Source organism: Toxoplasma gondii, chromosome II, assembly GCF_000006565.2.
Source record: "Toxoplasma gondii ME49 chromosome II, whole genome shotgun sequence".
Classification (NCBI taxonomy): Eukaryota; Apicomplexa; class Conoidasida; order Eucoccidiorida; family Sarcocystidae; genus Toxoplasma; species Toxoplasma gondii.
In genome coordinates this window covers 1,327,148-1,350,472 of record NC_031469.1, presented here as the reverse complement: position 1 = coordinate 1,350,472, position 23,325 = coordinate 1,327,148, and the positions used below count along the sequence as shown (strand labels likewise).

Below are 23,325 nucleotides of genomic sequence, written 5' to 3'. Positions count from 1 at the left end.
CACAGCTTGAACTGCATGCATCGATCGTCCTCCGTTCTCTGAAGAGGTAGTAGATGGGAGTGGTGCTCAGAGGCATTATTCAAAGTTAGACTTCCGCACTATCTGGGCAGTGACACTACACGCTTAACAAGTGTACGAACAGTCTTAGAGCGCTGGGAGAGACTACATTCGCGGCTAGCAAAAACAATCGGTATCTCCCCTGGCGGGGATCTCAAAGGGTCGAGGTTCTGCCAAGATAAGGCGACAAGATAGCACGCGGGAACGGAATAGGCTCTACAGTCATCTGCCTGAATGGGTCTCTCTGTCAACAGTAGGCAAGGCACGTTATGTACACATGGTTCTGGTCGAGAAGTCGGCAACTGTTGTGCATTGTCTCTCCATGCCATGTCAGCTTTTACGTGCAGGATCAAAAACGAGCTTTCTCCAAAATGAGCACTGTCAATGTCTGAGCTGTCAACTCCTGTAGAGTCACAGCACGATCAATAATGAAAGGCTACGAATACCAGCAACGGAGCGACACACGCCTGTCCATAAAACTCCCTCCATCAACAAAAGGGAAACTTCAAAAGGAAAACTAGGGTAGAATACTAACACTATTGATGGACGGGTGGCCACGTCAGGCTCGCGTTATCGAGAGGGCTTTTACATCAAGATAAGCACACCGTCTTTCGGCTGCCAGGACTGTAGACCCTAGAGAACACGTTTCGACAAGTTAAGTGACAGAGATAACGTACGGCAAAGGCATCGACTCGTGCAGAAAGAGACAACAACGAAACTCAGCCGGAAAAACGGAACAGTGTCAAAAAGAAGGTTCCCAGCTGGTGTGCACTTGCACACCTTCCTCTGCTTCTGAGGCATATTCCTTGTTCCTGTATGTTTGCCACGAATTCTCCGAGCCCGACCGGCGTCCTACACACACACGCAAACATGTCGGCCAAACCATCGGGGAAGTGACGAATAGGGATATCGTATTCTGAGTGCCTAATCTGCGGGACATATGACGACACAGTTTGCTTCTAAGACGCTACGAACATCGCAGAGAACAACTCACTACGGAAGTGCCTTAGAATGCAAATCACGTCTTCACATTTGCGGTCACCGCATTAAATAATAGCCCTGGCTTTCATATCACAAATATGCTTCGATTTATTCAGTCCCCCGTGTGAAACCAATTATTGGTTTCGAATCTGTTCTCACCTCCAATACATAGTAATGAATCCTTATAGGCCAGGAGCCGTAAGTTTGCCCACGAATGATCTGGCCAGTTCCTCTGTGCTTGCAGCAAGTGCGCGTCGTACATGGAGCTCCAGCTGCAGACATGAGCACCGCCTAGGCGGAGTGACCCTTACAAGATCCACGTTTCCATCTCTACTAACGAAACCGTACGACGCGGCGATTTCTCTGCTTGGCAATCTCCGGCTTCTGACTCGTGCATCGTTGCCTCTATCATACAGGAATCCAAGAGGGTTCCGTCGGATATCAAAGGGCACACATACTCCGGAGCTGATATGTTTCTTCTTCGCACTCGTCTGTTAGACTGACTAGGCGCACTACACACATCGGTGACTCATTTATCAATCTCTGGTAAGATACACCACACAGGGGAGCGTAGGACCCACCGGCTTTCCGTCGAAGTCAATCACACATCCGCCTGCCTCCTCCACAATTAGTACGCCTGCGGCGAGGTCCTGAAGCATACAGGGTCATGGGCACTCGAGTTTGAAAAGCGTCACTCCAAATACGCTTACGCGTTGCAGGTGAATCGTGAATGCAGCACCCACGGTCCAGCTGCCCCTGTTCCACAGCACTGTGAGCCATGTTGACTGTCGCCGTCACATATATGCTGGGTGTCAGAGAGACTTACCCATTCCTTCGGGCTAAGGGACTGATACGCATCCAGACGACCTGCCGCTGAGGACGCAGCAAGCACACACACATTATAACTCATGGACCTCTGCCTTGTCCTGTCTGCCATGAAACGTACTGCGAAAGACAATTGATACCCTAGAAAAGAAACGAAACTCATTTCCCAGCACACTGCCGCCTACCGCGTAGTTGCGGATCGCCACCAAACCTGAGACACTTACCAACGTAGCAGAGCTCGAGGGCCGTCGATCCGTAATGCCGTATATCACGGCAGTTGTGCACGCAGTAAGTGACGTTGTTCATAACGGATTCTGCAAAAAGAAGTAGTTAAACACACGCTACCATTTGAGTTCCATTTTCTGTTGAAACGGATACAGGCATACGACTGTGAACATAGGCACCACTTGAGTCAGAACACGAAGCTCTGTCGTCGAGTCGAAGACGTTAGCTTTCGGTCAAGGCGATAATCAATTATGTATTGGGACAACGTCGAAAACGCGAATAAAATTCGTGAGACTCTCCTCGCTTTGAACCGCGTCGCCATTCCTCACTCTTAGAATCTTCGCAAGCCAGTGTGTTTCCTTGTGGAACAACATACCTCAATTTCCACGGAAGACAGAATCTGGAGGCGATTTGTATGCAATGAAAGGCAATAAAAGAGCTATGCACTGTCCAGGCGGACCCAGTGTCACTTGCATGCAGAATGCCTCGCACGGCACCCAATTCTAATTGAGCTTACTCTCAATCTCGCGGGCGGCCGCTTGGGCAACAGGGTCGACGTCAGGCATACCAATCTGACAACCACACACACACGCTCAAATTCTCACCACGAGAATCCATCGAAGTAGCACACCACCAGCTTCTTGCACTGGTGTCGGTATACTGGTGCTGAGAAGGGGCTAATCACTCTCCATTTTCTGGGTTTATTGTTTCAAAACTCCGCTGCTAATGCAAATCATCTACAGCCATTCGTTGCCTCGCTCAGTGTCTACCTAGTGTTCCCTGACACTTTGTTTTTCTTCTTTGGAACAACGCGGACACGCTGTTTACCTTCTCCACCATGTCCCACACAGTGGACCTCCTGCCAGCGGCGAAAAGGCGTGTTCCTTCCGACGGCGTTTTCCTCAGTGTTTGCGAGCAGAACCTGCAGTATCCTTTTTTATTCCACCTTGCAGGTCTACAGCAGCCGCCGTCCTTACCTTGCGCAGAGAACTGACGGAAAAGCCGCAGCACACGACAGCACGAGAAGGGTCCCGGCGCCCTGATGTGTGAATTCGTTCACCATTCAAATAAGCTCCTTTTCCCTTCTCAGCGGTGAACAGTTCTTCCTGCAGGGAAAGCGAGCAATGATAAAAGAAACTCACTCTCATGATACGCAGCACACTCGCTGCCCGTAGCGGTTTCACAAGATGACCCACCGACCGCCAGCAACACAGGAGATCCTGTCGCACCACTTCTTAAAGAGACATTAGGCACAGCGAGAACACTCAAGAATACAGAAAGATGTCGGATCGCATGCAGCGGCTACAGCAGTCCGATGACAAACGACCGAATTTTCTCCTCGAACTTCCGCGGTAGTTCTTGGTGAGCGCTGCTGCAGGGTAATAATCTTCCTCACATAACAGGCAAGCGCATATGTTAGCGACCAAAAGGGTCAAAGTGAGAAGGAGAGACTTGACTGTAAGGCAAGCCAACGACTTACGAGAATTGGAGCATACACGACGCCTATGAGGACCTGTTTGTTGACCGCGAATCCAATCGACACTGAGTGAAATCCACAAAAAAGACCGACAGACTCGTTCAGCTACACCCTGGTTCTCGCGCTCACAGGCTCGCTTTCAGCCACCTACTCTTCGAAGACAAGTGGATCCCTGAAACCAGTAAGCATTTGTCTCTACCAGACTCGACAGCCGACTTGGCCAGACCCGTGCACATCCTGCTGCAAAGCACTTGAACTCTTTGAGACGGGCATGTAAACTAACTACGCAACAATACGGCGAATGACACACCGCACGATCCATAAAGACTCCATGGATTTCATCTCTCTCTGGCCACTAAATCCAGCACATCTGTCTTGGACAACACTTAAGTCACACGGGTCTGTTTGTGGTCCAAGTACATCTGGCACACTGTGGCAGCCCCATACTCTGACAGCAGAAATGAGGCAGTGAAAAACGTTCTCTTGGCAGCCCTGCTTTTCCTGAGGAATATATACTACGAGTTGGACTAGTGGTTTAGATCTTGACGGCCTCTGTTTACAGGATACAAGTTCTATTGTGTGGTTTTTGCTCCTCACTGACTCCTGCAGTGCGAGTGTCTGCACGCGCACTCCACTTGCGTACGTTCCTTTCTTACCACAGGTGTGAGGAATTGAATGCACAAAGTTCGTCGTCCCGTCAATCTGAAAAAACAAGAAAGAGCATTGTAAGCGGCATCACTGCAGCGAGTGGCTGACTGCACGTCATCCGTAGTCCCGAGCAAAGACTCGTTTCAAGCTGTAGAAAATGGTCGCACGGAGCAGCGAACACCAAAACTGGAATCCATTATCCATCTGAGTTTGACGGGGTCTTCATTAGCGAGTAACTGTTTTCCGAGTCACAGGAGTCGCGTGCAGACGATTACCAATTGGCTGCCGAAAAGCCCAACGTACTTCGCAAAAAAAACCACTGCGGGCGCGTTTTTCCAGAGTTACCACGAAAAAGTCGGAGGGATGAAAAGTCACAGCAGGATAAGCCAAGCGGGTCTCTGCAGCCCAAATTCAGAGAACTGAGATGAACGAAAAGTATCGAGAACCGTGGGCTCTGGACGAAATCGTGAGGATGCTCAGGCGTCTTGTGCAGAAGAGTAGCTTACTGGATCAATCACCCATGTCGGAGCGTCTGTTAGGCAATCATTCGATGTGCTAGATTCTGCACACCACACATAACATAAATCGCTTCCTCTATGAAGCCTCACTATTCACGAGACACGCCTGCATGTTCTCCCGTAACCAAGCGGCAAAAAGAATACCTCGCTGCAACTTAACAAGATTGCCTGCTAAACAGTCCCGAACCTTGAAAGCTCTGCGAAATCTTCGCAAGTGTATTTCGCGAGACAGGCTTGCGATGGAAGTTGTATCAAGAGACACCGTCGCATTTTGTCAGAACTGTACCCGAGGTAACTGTTGCAAGGTGCTAAGTTCCCATGACACTGGAGAGGTTGCCCACCTCTGATATATTTGACTAGTAGGTCAGTTGCTTCTTTTAAAAAACGTTCCACTTTCTCTCTTTCTTTTTTGGGCAGAAACGTCTGTCCACGGTTTTCACACGAAAAAACCAGACACTGCCAGGTGCCATTCTACAGCCCGGTTTACCCTCCACATGGTGATAGAGTCATCGACATCCTCTCAGTCTCGACACAAAGATCCGCGGTCGCCAGCGAGCGTGTATATCGCCGCCCAATAAACGGATGCAGCGTTACTTGCTGAAGACACCAGACGTACGCTAAAGATGAGAAAACTTGCCGTGTTGCCACGCACCAAATGCGTTCGTTTCATCGAAAGAAGACCGCCCCTGAACTCTATCTTCTTTTCCGCGCTATCGGTAACACAGAGCGTGAAGACGAAATAAGGGCTGCAGATGGAGCACGGGTCGAACGTGGAGAAGGAGTCACCGGTCTTCACAGACGACGAATCCCCCCAGACAAAAAGTGGAATTCTGAGACGAGCACAGCGATGTTCTTCTGCATCTGCAGTGTTGTCCAACAGAAAACATGCCACACGCAGCCGATTTGGTGACGAAAGTGGACAGTTTTGCCCCGTATTATCGCGTCGTTCACTCTTACCCTCGCACAAGAACTGGTGCGTTGGAAACGCCTTGTGGATCCTTTTCTTCAGGTGGTCTTCAATGGCTCTGTCGTATTCCGTGACAAGATCGGCGGGAGAGTCCTTCGTGTCGACCTTCTTATTCCTATCGTAGAAGGACGTTCGGAGGATTTCGCCTGCCTCGCGGGCGATCGCTTGCACAAATTCCACGGTAACTTCAGGCCCCGGCTTCGCTTCGCCGACAGCATCGGCAGGGTTCACAGTCGACATCGTCACAAGTACAAAAAAAAGGTCGCACAGAGACAGGCTTTTTCAAGCATATCTTCACGCACGGCGCAGCAGAATGAGTAGCCAAGAGACAGATACGAGCAAAAAAATACAAAAAGGGTTTTAACTAAGCAACGTTGTGTGGGGACGGTTTTTCGCGTAGTCAGCGGAGCGATTTTTAAGAGAGGGCTCTGAAGAGATAGTGAGAGGCGGTCGGGCATAGACAGAGGAGGATGCTAGGAGGAAACCGAAGAATTCCTGGCTCAAAAAAGGACATACACGAGTAACGCCGACGTCTTCTCTCTACAAATTATTGCGAAAAGGATCCTTTAAAAACTACAAATTTGACGGTGTTTGCGCGATCAGCTCCGACACCTTGGCGACGGGTAGCGATGGCTAGCAAACAGCGCCGAACTGCATGCTCATATAGTGCGGTCGATGCCGGGAAGGGAAAGAGAACTCGGGAGCCGTGAGCGGATCTCTAACTTATTTTGTCACGCTTCCTTTTGAACCATCGACTTTTGACATAATAGCATTTGTCTTTCTGTAGTGCAAGTTAGTAGAGGCTCACAAATCTAGATCCTTCAGACAGCCGAGCTTGGAATCAGCATTTGTCGCAACATCGTCCACAGGTGCAAGGGGACGAGCACCCTGGAGGCAATAAAAGAAGAGAACGCGCCGATAAGTGACAGGAAGAAATGTGACCCTTCATAGCGAGTTTCGTTGGTGAAGACCCTGTGTTCATATGGAATAGATTTAGAGCACCGCCGAACATAGGTCTAACGTATAGGGCAAATCTAGTCGGTCGACTGTTCCAGGAGACATTACAGATAATAGTCCAGGATTAATAAGGGGCAACATACGCATTAGTAAAACGCCAGACCTTGATGGAGTTAATTTTAACGCTGCCTCATTTGGTGAAGACCGTAACTTTCTGCAAATCGCTGAGCTGTCAGCAGGGGCTTGTCACCAAGCAGCGGGGTACCATTTTCCACGAAGTCATAGAAACTTAGTAGCACTCATGCATGCCTTCCAAAGCGAAAGCGCTGAAAAATGGTTCAAATGCCAAGCCCGTTCATAGACTCAAAGAAAAAGTGTTTCCAAAGTGGGGGTTATGCCTCTGTTGGCAATGCCTGATACACGAACGGCCGTCTGTTGAATGCGACCAGGTCACCAGCCAGAGACAGGATACGCTTTCTCATCCTTGGTGTCGCTTCATGCAGAATCGATCAGGATGCGCACAGGTGAAGTATGTTTTTTCGGACCACCTCACTGGAAGATGCTGTTGACAATTTGGTTAAATCACACCAGAAGCTGGAGAATCGCGAATGCACATGATGGAAGCCACAATAGCTTGGGGGATTCTACGCTTGTACTCCACCACGTTTCTCTGGAAAACCCGCGCATGAAAAAGTAGACGTGCGAGAGGAAAGAGTCAGTTTCGTGTAGCAACCATACACCAAACACTGGCAAAAAAACAGTCAAAAAGAACTCACGGTTTGTCGACTGCTTCTGGGCCCTGTCTACAGTTCTACGGGGAAAAACCAGGTAAATTGCTGCTTGTACCGTGCTTCTCCTTTTCTTTCAGAGCTGAGAATCCGGATATTCCTTCCATGTATGCACGGGGTGAACAGAATGGGATCGGATGTTCTCTAGCCATGAACAGGTATCCACGGTATCAGCAAAGAAAACAGGTATTCCTAGTTTATGCCTCAGCCCTCCCAGCGGTCTTCAGAGAACCGTCAGGATAGGCGGCGAAAATTGTCAGCTTCTCACAGGCTATGTTCTGTTGGACGCGTCTCTTGAAGAGCGGAATCCGACGTTAAGCAACGGGTATCTAACTCCCAGCCAGTGTTTTCGAGGACCGATACAACTTCCAGCTGATACCCATTGAAAACTCACCCGCAGGTGGCATGGCGACCCAATAGTTTTAGTTCAAAAGGTTAGAAAAAGCGTATGGAAACAGGTCGTCTACATGCCTCTGGTCACGTAACGACTTCTTCGACTCCGATCCGCGTTGGAAAACTAACAGCTGCCGAGAGGCTACCCGCAGAAAGAACATTTACAACGGGTATTTCAAGTGGCCCGCTTCTCCGTCTGTCACAGACTTCCCACTTTTCAAGGTCAGGGCCGCTTGTGTGACAAGAGACCTGCTGTAAGCAACAGAGTGTGCAAATGAAAGGGCAACTCTTTTGACGGTGACTGAAATTTATCCGTGAGTTTCCCCTCCTGATTTCCGCAAACTCTTGCACCATTGTGCAGCAGACGACTGGACAAACACGTCGAGAAAGTGAGTGTCTTGTGTTCACGTCGGTCAACACCCGCCGCGATTCAAAACTGCTCCCCAGCGTTACCTCCACTCTTAGATGTGTTTCAGTAATAACCCGAAAACACTGTCCATGGAACGCCCCTAGCGCAGACCACCCTATACGGATTCTACGTCCTTACAAATGTCAACGAAACGCTTCCACAGACAGTGAAACTCATTTTCCCCTTCTACCTGACTCTTCAGAAGAGTCTCAACTGGAAACTTCTTGCCTGGCTCCCGCCTCCGCGGTAACACCAGACAGTTGATGGTCATCGGAGCTCAGAGCACAGACGACTTTAGAGGCTTCACACTTTGTTTCGATTGGCAGCTACACGCTTTCTCGCTGTCACTCGTGAGCAAGCCCTGAGTCGGCTGTGCGGGTTTTCCCAGACAAACTCCACTCTCACAACTGTTCATAGCTCTGTCCTTTGCCTCCTCTACATTGTGAAAGACCCTAGCTGGGCAAACGGATCCACTTTGGAGGAACTGGCACTGCCAATTCCTCCCGCCTGCTCAAAGAGCGGCTTCCCTGCATGATGCACGTTCGAACTAACACTGGGGCCTGCAAGCCCCGCAAATGGGTCAGAAGGAAAGCCTAAGCCCGGTTTGGTGGAGGCAGCTATTCCATTTGCAACTGGACTGAGGGAGGCTGGGCATCCTGCTGGAGGCGGATTTGGACAGAGGCTAGCGAACGGATCGGCCCGAGGAGCCAGAGCAGTCCCATAGGCAGCCGATGGTGGATGCTGCAAAAAAGAAAACGAAAAACGAGAAAAGAGAGGCGACAAATGAAGGACTGGAAAATCAAGAAAACAACACGAGCTCTGCACACCACCACACGGCAAGAGCCACAGTCCACAGACAGACGAGTAGCAAGGATATCCATAGCGGACAGGCGACCTCCCGCCACACGGAACATAACGCACCAGTGTGGTAACTCTTCGTAGATGACCTTGGACCTATACACATATATATATATATACATATATATATATATGTACGTATAATATACATGCATAGATGTGGGGAGAGAAGGAATTATAACTGATGTCACCAGGCCTGGAAACCACTCATATAACAACCGAAACCAGATTTCCTGTTACAGATTAGGAAGGGAGAGTCCTCGCGGGCTATAGCGAGTTTGCTCACCAACTGTGCGAACGCGTCGCGCAGCTGAGCCTCACGCGAAGTAGGCGGGGAGACGCCTACCCCTCCCAGGGCTAGCCCTGGAGAGTTTGACAGCGACGACGGTGAAGAGAAGGTCGAGCTGAGAATGTCCTCCAGTGACGAGGCTGTGTCTCTGCTGCCACGGAGCACGCATGCGTTCGAGCGAAAACATCCAAAGTGACTGTGAAGAACCCCAAAAGACTAACATCAATGGTTAAACGCGTGCACTACAGAGTCAGTGCGTTGTCCACTCAGCCGTCAAGGTACTGGTAAACTAGTAACTTGCCTTACTATTCCTGGGTGACTGCATGGAAGTCGCCCATTGTGCCGAATGTCTCATCAAAAAAGTAAGATCCGGAAGAGTCAACAGACCTTCGCCCGTCTCCCAGTCTTTACAGGTAAACACTCTTCCGAGAGCACTGCCGCGGCACGACTTTCCGTCAACGCCGCTTCTTTCAAAGAGGAGACAGAACTGCACAAGGGACCTCTCTTCTTGTCTCTGCAGAAAGGAAACTATTCACCTCTCCCGCTAACTCTTCAGCGATGTGAGTCGGTGTTTTTATTCTGTCGGGTTTCTCCTACCTCCTTTCCCCAGTGCTCTAATTAGTACCTTGGCTACTTGGAGGATACTACGTATCCGATGTGACGTAAAACAATTATTTGTGACGCATTTTACCATCCCTTCTGCAGCATCTGTCTTAGAACAACGCATATAACGATTATCCGCAACTCACGCTCAAACCGCACTCGTTTCGGTTCCCCTCTCGCTGCTTCCTCCCTGTCATCGCTTACTTTCGCTTGCGTTGTTCAACGTCCCGTTCCTACCCCCTACAGAGTACGCGACTTCATTCGTTTTCTAGCTCTTCTAGGCATCACAACAGCTTTTCCTTGCTTTTTAAAACGGCTTTTTACCTCTGATTTGTGCGAGTCGCATTTTGCGCCGAGCTCTCCAGACGGGTGTTTCTGCTACTCGCGCTTGTCGCTGCAGAGGCCTTTGCGTCGGCAGCTTTCCCAGACGCATGCGAGCCGGCTGCCTCTCCACTGGAGATCGCGTTCCCCGCACCGGCCCGGTCGGGGCCAGCGGAGCCCGTGAGGCTCCCGAAGAGTTCCTCGGGCAGCTTCGGCAGCGGCGCCACCGCGCACTGACTCTCGGGCGGGTGCGCCGGCAGGCTCGTCGCCGCGAAAAGGAAACCGCTGGAGGCAGAAGCGCTCGCGGGAGCCGTCCGCTTGGAGCCTGAAGAGGCCGAAGCAACATGCCGACTTGCAGAGGAAGCATCCAAACTGTTCATCCAGTCCAGGGACGACGACGAAGACTGAGTGGGGAGAGACCGCCCGGACGCAGCGACCACCCGCTCGGACGCAGCCAAGAGAAACGGATCGTCTGTCGAGGGCACCACAGGTGGGCGCCCGAAAGCAGAGGAAGAAGGAAAGGAGGAAGAAGGAAAGGAGGAAGAAGGAAGGGAAGAAGAGGAACTGGTAGCATGAGCGGAAGGATGTGGCGGCGGCGGAGGCGGCTGCGGGTCCCGGTTTTGGTCCCCCGCAGTTGGAGACATGAGGAGTGCCTCAAACGGCAGAGGCTGCGACCCCAGAGTGCTGCTGTCAGAGCGCAGTGCCCCTGCTGACGTGTCTTGAAAACCCACGGACGAGGAAGGCGTGGAGGATGGGGGCAGCGCCGCTGCGACTGCAGACGCCTGCTCCTGATAAAGTAGGCAACACAAATAAAAAGACAACTTCTACGGTTCACCAAACATGTACACATGTCTATGCAAAGGCGTTAGGGGAACGCATGGGAAAACGTCTAACTGCATGCACGAAACGAGAGAGAGACTTCTCCGCGCGTATGTTCAGGCAAAATCGGCGAGGCAAAAGCTACCAAAACTTGACCACCAGACTCACGGCGTCTCTTTTATCTTGTCTTCGCAAGATCCGAGAGAACTGTGACAGCGGCATTTTCACAGAAAACGCAACTCGTTCAGAGCTTCACATCGACACGCATGCAACCAACAAAAATTCTGTTACGGGAACACCCAGAACGCGTACTCGGTCCAGTTCCACGCATCACCGTTTCGCGTTTTCTGATGCGACGCCCCTCACCTGTCTGCACGCGTGGTGTATTTTTCTAGAGCATTTTTCAAAAACTGGTTTCGAAAAACAGCTTCCAAGAGAACGGTCTCCCTCTGCTTTTCCGAGACAATAATATTGAACACAATCACTCACAAATTAGCTACCAACAGGCGATCTGTGGGCTGCTTTTGGTTTTGTTCTCTCTGGGCCGAGAAGAGACAATGCCCGCACCTCAAATACTGAACCGAGAACGGTGTATTTGAACACCAATTTGGAAAAACGAGAGCCTTTGCACGAAACACAACTCTAGAAAAGAGCAGGCCCTCCAGCCTGTCCCTCTGACGGAGATGAGACTGTGCCTACGATTCTTTTCCAAAGCACGATGCGCTCGACAGCGTCCAACTCCTACGGAGACACCGGAGCTTTCCACAGCGCAACGACGTCGTTGCATGCACACGGAAGTGAAGACGTTGGTCCACTCCCTCAAGTTTTCTTCTCCTTTTCTAAGACCGAAACGCTGCGCGTGCTTCACACCTTCTCGTTCCTGTTCCTCTGCCCTTACCGACTGCAGGGCGAATTGCTTCCGCCGCGTGGTTTCAACCTGAAAAAAACTCAAAGTTTCCCCTGAGACACTAACTTACAAGATGCTTCAAGAAACCTGCAAATGACTGAAACGCCGGTATATCGGGAACGCACAGAACTGACGAAGATTACAGACAAGGCGATCTCTGATTCACACATCCATTATTTCTACAGACGTGCACTACGGACACGGTTCTTCACGCATGCAATTCCAAGTTCTCGGCAACAAAATATGGCACGAGTGCCTACCTTGAGCTGACAGTGACACTATTCGTTGACCTCTCACGAGGAAAAATCTTCGAAACTAGCTTTTATTCGCGACGATAATTATTCCAGGATTCTCTACAGTACAGCCGTTCACACGTTACTGCACCAGGCGGGGAATACAGGCTATACTTGTGCAGTGGTGTTCGCAGCATCTCGTGTGAATGCACAACTGCCTTCCTCCTTGTTTCACTAGGTAAGCATGATCTCCTGTTGTACAGATTAAGACTGTCATTCTTGAGAGATGTTGCTGTGTCGGTGAAAAGCGATAGAACATTCTTTCACGGACGGCGCGAAACACGTTGGACTGAAGACCCCGAGAAACGAGGCGGATTTCCAACTGCATCTGTTTTTGTTGCCCACTGTCTTCAGTTGTCATTTCGGCGGGTTCTCCATCGCCCACCGAACGGCTCCGACAAATTGAAAGAGGTGCAGAAAGTGCCCATGGTTTATACCTTTCCCAGTATCGACGTGAGTGTCCGGTAAACTTGGTCGAATTCCGTCGCTGTCAGTCCTTCTTCCACTGAAGAGAAAATGGAAAGGTCGCGTTATACTATGTAGATCACACGGCTTCTAGTGAGGACAGTCGAAACATGAAAGAAAGCGACTCTATGCACAAGAAGAAATACGAAAAACATTTTCGAACCGCCACAGGTTTGACCCTTTCTCGGGTTGTCACGCGAAACTGGTCCCCCTGGCATCGAAAACACCACAAGCGCCTTCGACCTCAACTTCGCCTCCTGCTCCAGACTTCCACGCAAAAGCAAAAGTCTGTTCCAAACCCACGGCTCTTCACCGTGTCACATACATCGATTGCATCAGACAAGTCGCCCGCGCTTACCCTCATGGGACATGAAACACAGCCACGCAAATACACACACATACATCTACAAATATATATCTATATATATGCATACCTATAGTCATTGTCGTCCAATGTCGAGGCCGAAGACACTCGTAATACGACTCTAGATATATATATATATATATATATATATATATAAGCACATATACACATATATGTCCAACTGTAACACTTTGGATGAGCGTTCACTTTTGAAAGTGTAGACCGCTCACTCAGAAGGGGAAGCAAGATGTGGAGGAGACGCTCCGTGGTGGTTTTGAGACCAACTTGTTTTGCCAACGTTTCCAGCGTCGTGCAGACAGCACCGCATACTACTCCACTTTTGTCTGCTGCGCTGGTCTGCGGCACTCGAAACGAAACACACAGACACAGTCTTATTTACTTCGACGCCTTCAAAGATGCTGCTTTGTGCGAAATCTTCCGCATTTCTGCAGTAACAACAAATATACTCGTCTTACATTCATATTACTTGCTTGTAGAAAGCGTCAACCTTCAAGGTGCTGTGCGTGTGTGCAACCTTCAGTGTTTGCGTAGGATAACAAGCACGCATGTGTTGTAGACATACACACATGTGCGTATCTGCATGAATTGCTTTCAAAACGAGTTGTCTCAAGGCAGAGGGATGCTTTCTCAAGTGCCCCTACCTGTTGCACGACTGCCACAATTTGCTCCACGATGGTCGAACGGTCAAAGGCGCTCGCCATGGCGGTCACAGCAGCAAGGCCTTGCACTCGAACTGTTGAGGACGCTGCATGCACGCAGGCAGAAATCCCCAGCTGGGAAGCCAGCACATGTGTCTCGCGAACTGACCTTTGTCCCTCTTCTTCGCCGTGTGTGAAAAACTTTATTTTCTGCTGTGCCACCACCTGAGAAGTAGTTTTCTCTCGGTGTCAACACGCGGTATAAAAGGAATCCATATACTGTTCCTAGACCAATTTTCAACCAGAGCAGATCCTCTTAATGACTACAGCCTATACCCTCAGCTAAAAGGCTTCTCACGGAGACGTTGACCACCTTTTCGTAGCATGCGCAGGAAAGAGCTTTTTCTTGTATCATCAAACTTCGACTTGGTTCCGACTGTGTCATTGTAGCACACATGTTACCCTTGCAAAGAGGAATTGAAAAGTGAGTGTCAAAGCCCCGTCATCTGTCTGAGTCGAACTTAAACGTTTGTTCAGTGTGAGGTGACACGGAAAAAAGACTGCTCTCCCACTCGCTTGCTGAATGACGCTGAGAACGCGAGGAAGGACAGAGGTCCTCAGAACTGTGTAGTCGAATTTCTGGTGGACGGTTGGAAGCCTCGTCAATACAGCTTCTTGAATGCGCGGTTCCTGCACGACAGCAGAGAAAAGCGAGATTTTGATTCACGGTAGAGCTTTCGGGAACCCACCTGTAAAAAGAGGAACATGCGTAGAGGCAAGTGGACGAAGCACATGGGGAAAATGCACAGGAAAGCACGGGGCATGCACAGCGTGTGCATCCACGGTCACACCACGGATATAAAAATACCCCTCGCTCCGGGGGTAAAGAAGGGCGTCTGTCTTCACGATCAGATGAGCTGTTTTTCTGTAACTTCCTTGAAAAGTGACTCTTTTCTCGTACCTGAATCTGCATGCATTTCACGGTCAGGGGAAGGAGATCCTGTTGAATCGACGTGTCGCTGCATTGCGTCATGAGGTACTCCAACTCGTTCATCTGCCGGCGTAAGGGCCCCACCCATCACAGAAGAGAAAACAACTCAGACGCTGCCGCTGCAGTCCAAATCACTTGCACAAATGACTGCTGAGTGTCGACCCGCGAAATCCTTTACACTCGCGAGGAGACAACACACACACACACACGTCCACTTTTTGACACACACAGAGAACCCTGGTAACCACGTCCTTACAACTATATATACATATAAAAATGTGTCTGCATGCATGTGCAGTTATACGTGAATGGGCGTTTGGGGACAACTGGAACAGAAAAGGAAGGCAAAACCGAGACGAGAGAAGCGAGCGGACATGGAAAAAGCAGAAATGTCTCCCGATGTGAACAGGGAGCATCGCTACGAACAGTGGGATTCCCTAGACAGACACACACCCGCCGAAACACAAATCACAATTGCCTCGGAGACACCCTGTTTCCTTCTGGTTTAAAAAAATGGAAACTCTGACATACCAGAAGCAAAACGGATTCGATCTGAATCTCGCGAGCTGTGAGCAAGGGCCTGATGCGTGGCCACACCTCCGACTGGAAGTAGGCGCGGTCGTTCAGCTGCCGACAAAACACACCGAACAAAGCACGTGTAACGAGTACTGGCAACTACATACATACATACATACATACATACATGTGCATTTATATAAACATAAGCATCTCATATATATACACGTAATATGCATACCTACACATATTTACGGATACGCATATACATGCACACACACGCATATAAATATCTACACTTTCATATACATGCATATATACGTAGACAAATATACATCTATATACACAGATATATGCATGGAAACTGTGCATGCACATGCGTATATAAATGCGAGTGTACAAGCTGTTTAGCAGAGGGAACCGCGAGCGATGCCAGACTTGCTGCTTTCGACGCCTCGATTTTTCTTAGCTCCGAAAAGCACGACAGAGTTCGGAAATGTCATCAAAGTTACCGACAATCCAGACGCCCACTCGCGCAGCTGCCCCCTTTCTTCCAGTCACATGAAAACCAGTGACATGCTGTACTATGTCCTCTAACAAATTGCTACACGAATCGGCCCCGCTTACCGAGCAGCAGTATTCCCAGCCTTGCACCAATATCCTACTGGCTCTCTACCTCTTAAAATATATATATATATATATATATACGTACATGCCCCTGTACATACAGATGAGTACCGCTACTTGAACATGAAATCAATAGTACGTCTGTGCATGCGCAGGTGTGTACTCCATTCTCTCACCTGTTTGATGACAAAGAAGAGATTCGGGAGGACAAACGGGTAGAGGGCAGGAAACGCCAGGGCATCGAGAAGCGGACCCACCACGCGGTTCCTTGAAGAGAGACGCAAGGCAGAAACACATGCAATTGGCGTGGAAAACGCTTGAAAATCCACAGTTGATTTGCATGGATGTCCGATACTGATGGTGCCCCCGCTAACGCTTAAAAAATGATTCTGTCTCAGACGATTGCTCCCAGGACGATGGAGTTGCCCTTGGGTTTCTTCTTCCTCTATTACTTTAGGAGGTGTGAGGTTAAAAGTAGTTCCACGTAAAGGCGGTCGTTTGCGACTACTCATGTCGTCATGTCAATAAAAATATCGCCAACAATGAAACATGTCTTCGATTCGAGAAAACGTCGGGAATCGGCTCAGGAAACAGAAACACCACAAGCAATTGGAGGAGGTGACTGCACAACATGGAATGTAAAAAAGCGACGTGTGTTGTTTAAATCAGTCCATCGGGAGAGTGTCTACACACCAGTGAGACCTTGGTTGTCGCTACGTCACAAAAAGAAACATTTTCAGTCGCCTCGCTACTCCAGTGTCTCCGTCTGTTCGAGAGGAATGAACGCGTCTAAATCCCAAAACGTTATGTACATCCGTACTTGAAATAGACTAAAATGCAGTGAATGTACATCTGCTGCATTCTCACAATTAAGAGGCACGGATCACGCTATCAGCTGAATAACCGTTTCGTACGCCAGAAAAAGCTTATAAGCGATTTTGTCTGAGGAAAAGGCGATCCCGCGTCCTCTGGAACGGCTTGCGTTGGAGGCGGAAGCAGTAAGACGTTCAAAGGTCCTTTAACAGTGGATAAAAAGTCTCCCTAATTCCATTGAGCTGACAAGAAGCGCTAATGACAAGAATCAAGAAGACGAGAAAACTGGGACAGAGCCTGGTCGACTGTTGCCTCTCCTTGAGACGCACCGCAAGAGATTCGTATGGTGGAATTCTTCTTGCTGCTGAAGCAACGGAAGGAAGCCTTTCAGAAACTGAATTTTCTGGCTCTCGTCCTTTTCGTGCAGAGACTCGAGGAAACGCAGGGCGCGCATGTTCATCTGAGGAAAGGGAAGATAATCACACGGAGACTTAGTGACCAGCGCGAAACACCGCACAGCTCTGCAGTTACGAGACACAGACAACCAAAACGGTACTATGGAGCACCGGATTACGACATTTCTGTTCTCAAAATGTCCTAGATACAAAGATCACCTCTGCCGGCCTGTAGCTTCCGCGACAGCCGTCAAGAAGCTATTTGAGAGAAGCCAAGCGTTCCACGCCCGTGTTCTTTCCAGCGATCCTTTGTTCCTTTTTATCCGTTCTTTGTTAAAGCAAAAGTACCACTTGTTTTATGATTGTTTTTCCAAAGAAGGCAATTTTTTTTGCAGTTAAATGGAAATTGAAAAAGTAATCCTGAATCTCGTTCGTGCTATAAAGTTTTCGAAAGCACTTGAACCTGAGCACTCTCAGCCTTTCAGGCACGCATACACTCTCGCAGGAGACCGAGGTGTCTCCTGCTAAGTAGTTCCAAATAAAAGCACGTGCTCATATTCCCTGTTGACAACAGTGTGGAAATCAGATGCACCCTTTCCAAATCTGTGTGCTATCCTGGGCGTTTCATGTTTCGAATGGAGACAGAGAGACAAGGATTCTTTCTGCTTACCAGTTCCGTACAAGCCACGGCACCGGGGATACATCGAGGTAGATATTTTATTAGGAGTTCTAGAGTCCTAGGACTGTATCAACTAGTGTCTCTGTTTATTCGGGCCGAGCTATGCTCGTATAAAGACACAAACGAGTGTCGAATATAACGGTACATGCGCCTGAAAGTACAATCTCAGAGTATACTCCCCTGAAACGCGTACGAAGGGTCCTGTTTCACGGAGCGAGAGCCACAATACGCAGAAGCAATCTAGATTCCTCACGTCTTGGAAGAAAGGCGACTGAAGAAACTGTTCAATCGAAGGTCTCTGAGACGGATCTGGACTCAGCATCGACGAGAGAAGAGCAATTAAAGTGGGCAAGGACGCCGCAGCCGAAGGCATCGAGAAGTAGGGTGAGTTCGCGAACATGGTGGACCGCAAAGGAAGTAGGCGCTGGCACTGTACACATGCAGCAGACCATCACAAACATATCCCCCGTATTGATGCCTCGAACACTCTAGGTCCCACAAAGTTAAAACTGCATGCGAGTCCAGAATGGGTAAAAAGCGATACGGGGCATCTCCTCAGACACCTTGTCCAAAGGACGACTTTGCACGAACAGAGCGGCACACATCACAGCACCCGTGCACTCTCATCTGTCGCTTCTTCACTTCTTAGTTCCTCTGTGTCTGTTTTGTCTTTCTGTTTCGCTCAGTCGCCCCGATGCGCGGTGCTCGGCAAACCCTTGAGGTGACGAAGTTGCGGTTTTGGGCTCGACAGTGTCTTTAGGGAACTCTCAGAGTGCCCCGTTATATAAATTAGAGACAGAAGGGAGGGTGGACCCTTATCCACCCTGCTTCGTCAAAACGTAGATACAAGATTGTCATGTCGTAAAGAGTATCGATGGCGCTGTCTACGACTCCCCGTGTCTCTCTTTCTCGACCAAAAAAGCGGCGAGGGGAAAATACCACGTGGGGTCTGCAAAGCTCCAGGATGCGCGAGCGCGAGAATGGAGGTGTACCTGTTTCTCGACAAACCACTGCATCTAAAAATACCTCCACATGACACATGCGTGAAGATCTCGACGCGCCTACAGATCCAACTGACCTGGGCTTGGTGGGCGCTGACGTCCCATTCGTTCGTTTTCAGGAGTCGAGCCTCGCTGCCGGCGCCGGCGCCGAGAAGAACTTCGGCCATGAGTAGACCCAAAGAGAAAATGTCAGAAGCCCGACAGCACTTTCCTGGGTGGCTGGCCGCGAGCTCTGGAGCTGAATAGTACAGCGGCGGCACCACCGAAACCTGCGCCTGTGCGCTCCCGCTCGGCGCTCTGAAGAAACATGACTCGCGAACCAATAAGCTTCTGTCGCATTCGCTACATTCGAAAGGGATCAACGGGGTAGGTATCGACAAACTCAGGTCAGTACGCATGCGTGTACACTGGCATACTCACACACGCATACCTGCAGAGATAGACCAGATGAACAGCTGAGATAGATACGATACATACGATAGATAGACAAGACAGAATAGATAGATACATACTAAAGGTAGGTGGATGAGATAGATGGATCACACACAGACGAGGCATGAATGGGTGACCGAAGAATGGAGCAGGAACAGTTTGCGTTTGGCTTCAGCTTCAGCTCACTGACCCGAAGGAGAATCCGCAGTCGACGAGTTTGCCAGCACTTCCATCTCCAATGATTTCCTGGGCGAAGCCAAGGCCTCCAAGGCGCCACTGTCCTTTCGGCGTGAAGAAGACACTGTCTGGATTCACGTTGAGGTGAACAAGTTGGGCGTCTGCATGCAAGAATTGGAGAGCCTCTCCGAGATCCAAGAGGCCTGACTTTATCTCCAGCAGAGACAGGGGAACGATTTTACCGCGCGTAGAACTGCCTCCGTCCTCGCTCTCTCGCGTGTACGCACTCGAGTAAGGCCCTGCTTCGGAACTCGAAAGTCCACGTCCTCCGGAATGTGGACGACATTGCTCATACAACTGTTCACGCAGAGTCGTTTCAACGAGGCGTGTGCAGAAGACCAGAGAGTTTTTGTCGTCTTGGAGAGGCTCCACTAAATGAAGGAGCTGAGGGTGGCGTAGGCGCTGCAGAAGTTGGGCCTCTTGCTGCAGCAGCGATAGCAGGGACGAGCGTAGAGACGGGGACGACGAAAACGGAGAAACTGTGAGGGCCTTCTTGTCGAAACAGAAAAGCGAGACGAGCGAAGAAGCTGAAGATGAACGGTCCTTCTGTTGTCCCCGGTAGATCTGAAAAAAAACGGAGGAAATGAGGTAAGCGCATGCGTAAATCGGAGTAAAATTGTGCCCATGAAAACAATCCCCGGCCGTCCTCCCCCTCGCCCCGCGTATCTGAGTTCACGTGTATGTACATATGGACGGCTGTGTTGCAAAACGTATTTATCGGCCACATGTACGTGCATATCCAGGCCCTAAAGCCTTCGATATGCACAAAAACGCAGACTCTCTCCTGGAATGCAAGCGTGAACCTGTATATCAAGAGATATGCGTGCAGGCAGCGAATATTCGAAAGACAGGCATTTGTAGGTTTCGAAGGTACGCTTGTCTTACCGTCCACCGTAGAAATCTGCCGCCGTCGATCGCTTTCTCTTTGTCCACCGAGTAGAGCTTCAGCAATGGATTCCCCATACTGTTTACTGCTGGGTCGATAGAAAGCCGCAGGAGGCAGGCCTTTTCACCACAGAAAACTCTCTCTAACCGTTGCCCGCGACGCACTCCTTATGCCCTCGACTGACAACGAATAGCGTCTTTCTCTGCATGCTTCGATGGCACAGTCGAGCTGGCGTATGGCCTCGGCCGGCGAACAGGTTCCTCGGACGCAGATTGCTAGGGTAGGCGACTTTCCTCTGCCAACTGTCTTGAGATTTACTTCATACCGTAGCTATGGCAATTCATTGTTCCCCGAGAATTGGCGTCGAAAATGAGAGGCACGAGATCTTTCACACGACTCGATATACAGGGGCACCACAAGGTCGAAAGCAGCTGGAGACCTGGGGATATTCGGAATGCGAGCTGTTAAAGGCGCCGTTCAGTGGATGTACATCCTGCAACCCATGGAATATCTTGCGAGAAATGGGAAGCGAAATGGTGGATTCGTTACAGAGAGGGGAAGAGACAGCAGAATGCGGGGAGCCCTTGAGAAAAACGTACCTTCACAGGGGACGTGTGCTGATTGAGGCACGCCCCCCGATCCGAGTCGGCGACGAGATGGGAAAAATCAAGTGAAATGAAGAAGACGACGGTGGTGGCAGAGTTTCAGCAGCCGAAGGGAACAGATGTGGAGAAAACTTTGGATTTGGACTTAGAGGAGCGAGGCAAGAAAAGAAACGTTCAGGACAACGAGGATTGGAACTATTTGGCGAAACCCGGAGGCTACAGGCTGTAGGAGAGAGTGAAGATGATCAATTGGCAGGAAAAGTGGCGTCTGGCTGAATAAACTCGAGACGAGCGTGTTGAAAAGCCGTCGACGCTGGCAAATTAAAACACACGCTTGGTCAGAGTCCCAGTGAGAACAATCGTGCAGGCAGGCGTTTGGGAAGGAAACCCGCTTTTCGATCCACGAAACAGGTGACAGGCGGAAGTTCCAAGTTCCAGGCATAGCCTGATAAAAAATGAGAATGAAACGTAAATTTTCTGGAGGAAAAAAAGGGGATGTTCCCTTAGAACGGGTCTCCTGGCGATGGGAAGCACTCGGTACACATGCGAATAAATCGCTTGCAAGTGTCCTGGCTGGCGGAGAAAAGACGCCAGGACACACAGCCATGTTCACGGCAACATGAAACTGATGCGTGGCGGTAAGGGGAATATTCACTAGATCGGCTGCTTCGACATCAACTGAACAATATAGAACTGCGAAAAGGGACCTGGGAAATCGACATGCTTAAGCGTGTTCTGTCAGACTGGAATATATTTTGCGAGAAGAGAGGACAGACGGCGAAGGACCCCACGTGGCCAAGTGTGCAAGGAAGGCTTTCAACACTGTAAGAGGAACTGCGTCGAGAATTAATTAAGTTGTCTTCATTCAGGTGAATGATAACGAATCCACTAGTGCAGTGTTGCTGCTGGCTGGAGTTTACGTTCAAGACGGCCCCACTGAAAAGACAGTTTGTGGATTCGCGTATTCTGTGGTTACTGGGACAGGTCTAGTGTTTGGCGATATTTACCACCGTGAGTTCGGATTTTGTAATCCACTCACTATGTAATCGGAAGGAACGGTAGTGTCTGTGGCGCTATGAACTACAGTGCCGAGTTCTGACTGCCCCAAAAAGCCGGCGATTAGTAAGTCGGGCACACTCGCTAGGTGGTAACCTGCAAGCACGTCTCTGTTTAAGACTATTCCTTGTAACATGCAGAAGAGAAAGCAATGCGTTTTATGTGTTTGTCACCATATCACGGGACGGAAAACGAGGTGAAATCAGAAAGGATGCTCGTGACTTTCCCCATTTCCCTCGTCAGAAATCGTATTCCCTGTGATTGCTCGTGACGAGTAAACGTCACTTCCCTGGGCACGAACCAGAATTATGGGACCATCACAGGAAGGCTGACAGAGAGACCGCCATGTTCCTACTTTCCTCTCAAAATTATCCCAAGACGCTGCCTCTTCGGCGCACAGAGAACCAGTGTAGGTTTTGCCGAGGCCAGCACGCCAGAACATTCCCACTAACGCAATGTGCCAAGTGGAAGTGAACACAGCATGCAGGAAAGAACCGAAGAGGCCTGATAATATACAGAAGATCGCATGAATACTTTTCCTTCAACTTCACTGTCCGGGAAAAGATGAGACGCGGCGTCTTCGCTGCTTGAAAAAAAAAAACTGTTGCGTTCGGCTTGTGTGACTCTGTGCATCTGATCCGCGATCCGAAACTGTACAACTCAAATCGATTACGCAGAGCCGAAATAGCACATAGGGTACTAAATATGACTCCACTCATGAGATCGTAGCTGATAAATAGCCGTCAGCACTTGTGGTGCACAAGCTACGGTACATTCACAGATGCAGCAGGCATTGTCTGAAGAAACTCTTCTATTAACGTGGTAACTTGGCCGGTGGAGTAGTCATCTTTCGGATAGTTGAGTGGCCACTGTCTAGCTCAGCGAGTCATCACACCGTTTGTGTGTGACGTCGGCCAGTGCACATGCAGAAAATAATAAGATTCGCGTTTCGACTGCTTTAATCACAATGATTATCAAACGTAATATAGAGACCGTGGAGCGTAATTCCACCATCTGAAGTCACGCAAGTGCAATCGCCTCCTACGGCCAGTCATACACACTGCCATCGCTCCGGCTAATCAGTTCCTGCCTTCCTGCTCGGCGGAAACTGAGATGAAGAAGTACAACACAGCCATGCCTACCCTGTGTTACTCCGCTCCAGTTGCAGTGGCGCGCTGAGCCCCGTACCAAGTTTATCGGTGGTGCTAAAGTAACGGCTTCACACTAAAGCTTGAAAGCATTGTTACATCCAGCAGCAGTATCT

The 23,325-nt window shown here is 49.7% G+C and overlaps 2 protein-coding genes across 2 annotated transcripts; both read right to left on the bottom strand.

Moving 5' to 3' along the window:
* Positions 1–34: 34 nt before the first annotated feature.
* On the bottom strand, positions 35–6,281 carry TGME49_222970 (inositol(myo)-1(or 4)-monophosphatase 2, putative). Its single transcript, XM_018779982.1, has 11 exons — positions 5,689–6,281; positions 4,720–4,775; positions 4,222–4,267; positions 3,569–3,630; positions 3,066–3,194; positions 2,606–2,660; positions 2,088–2,177; positions 1,865–1,911; positions 1,620–1,688; positions 1,198–1,310; positions 35–909 (listed from the first exon to the last, which is right to left on the bottom strand). Exons 1-10 carry the CDS (start codon positions 5,936–5,938, stop codon positions 1,221–1,223), a joined length of 894 nt encoding a protein of 297 aa, XP_018638330.1. The 5' UTR covers positions 5,939–6,281; the 3' UTR covers positions 35–909; positions 1,198–1,220.
* A 1,534-nt stretch (positions 6,282–7,815) lies between these two features.
* Positions 7,816–21,465, bottom strand: TGME49_222960 (SCY kinase-related protein (incomplete catalytic triad)). The gene is made up of 16 exons (XM_018779981.1): positions 20,400–21,465; positions 19,468–20,078; positions 18,923–19,142; positions 18,098–18,274; positions 17,100–17,230; positions 16,134–16,224; positions 15,346–15,441; positions 14,785–14,877; positions 14,396–14,513; positions 13,827–13,930; positions 13,395–13,521; positions 12,773–12,840; positions 12,034–12,072; positions 10,320–11,104; positions 9,390–9,543; positions 7,816–8,986 (listed from the first exon to the last, which is right to left on the bottom strand). Exons 1-16 carry the CDS (start codon positions 20,475–20,477, stop codon positions 8,681–8,683), a joined length of 3,198 nt encoding a protein of 1,065 aa, XP_018638329.1. The 5' UTR covers positions 20,478–21,465; the 3' UTR covers positions 7,816–8,680.
* Positions 21,466–23,325: the final 1,860 nt, after the last annotated feature.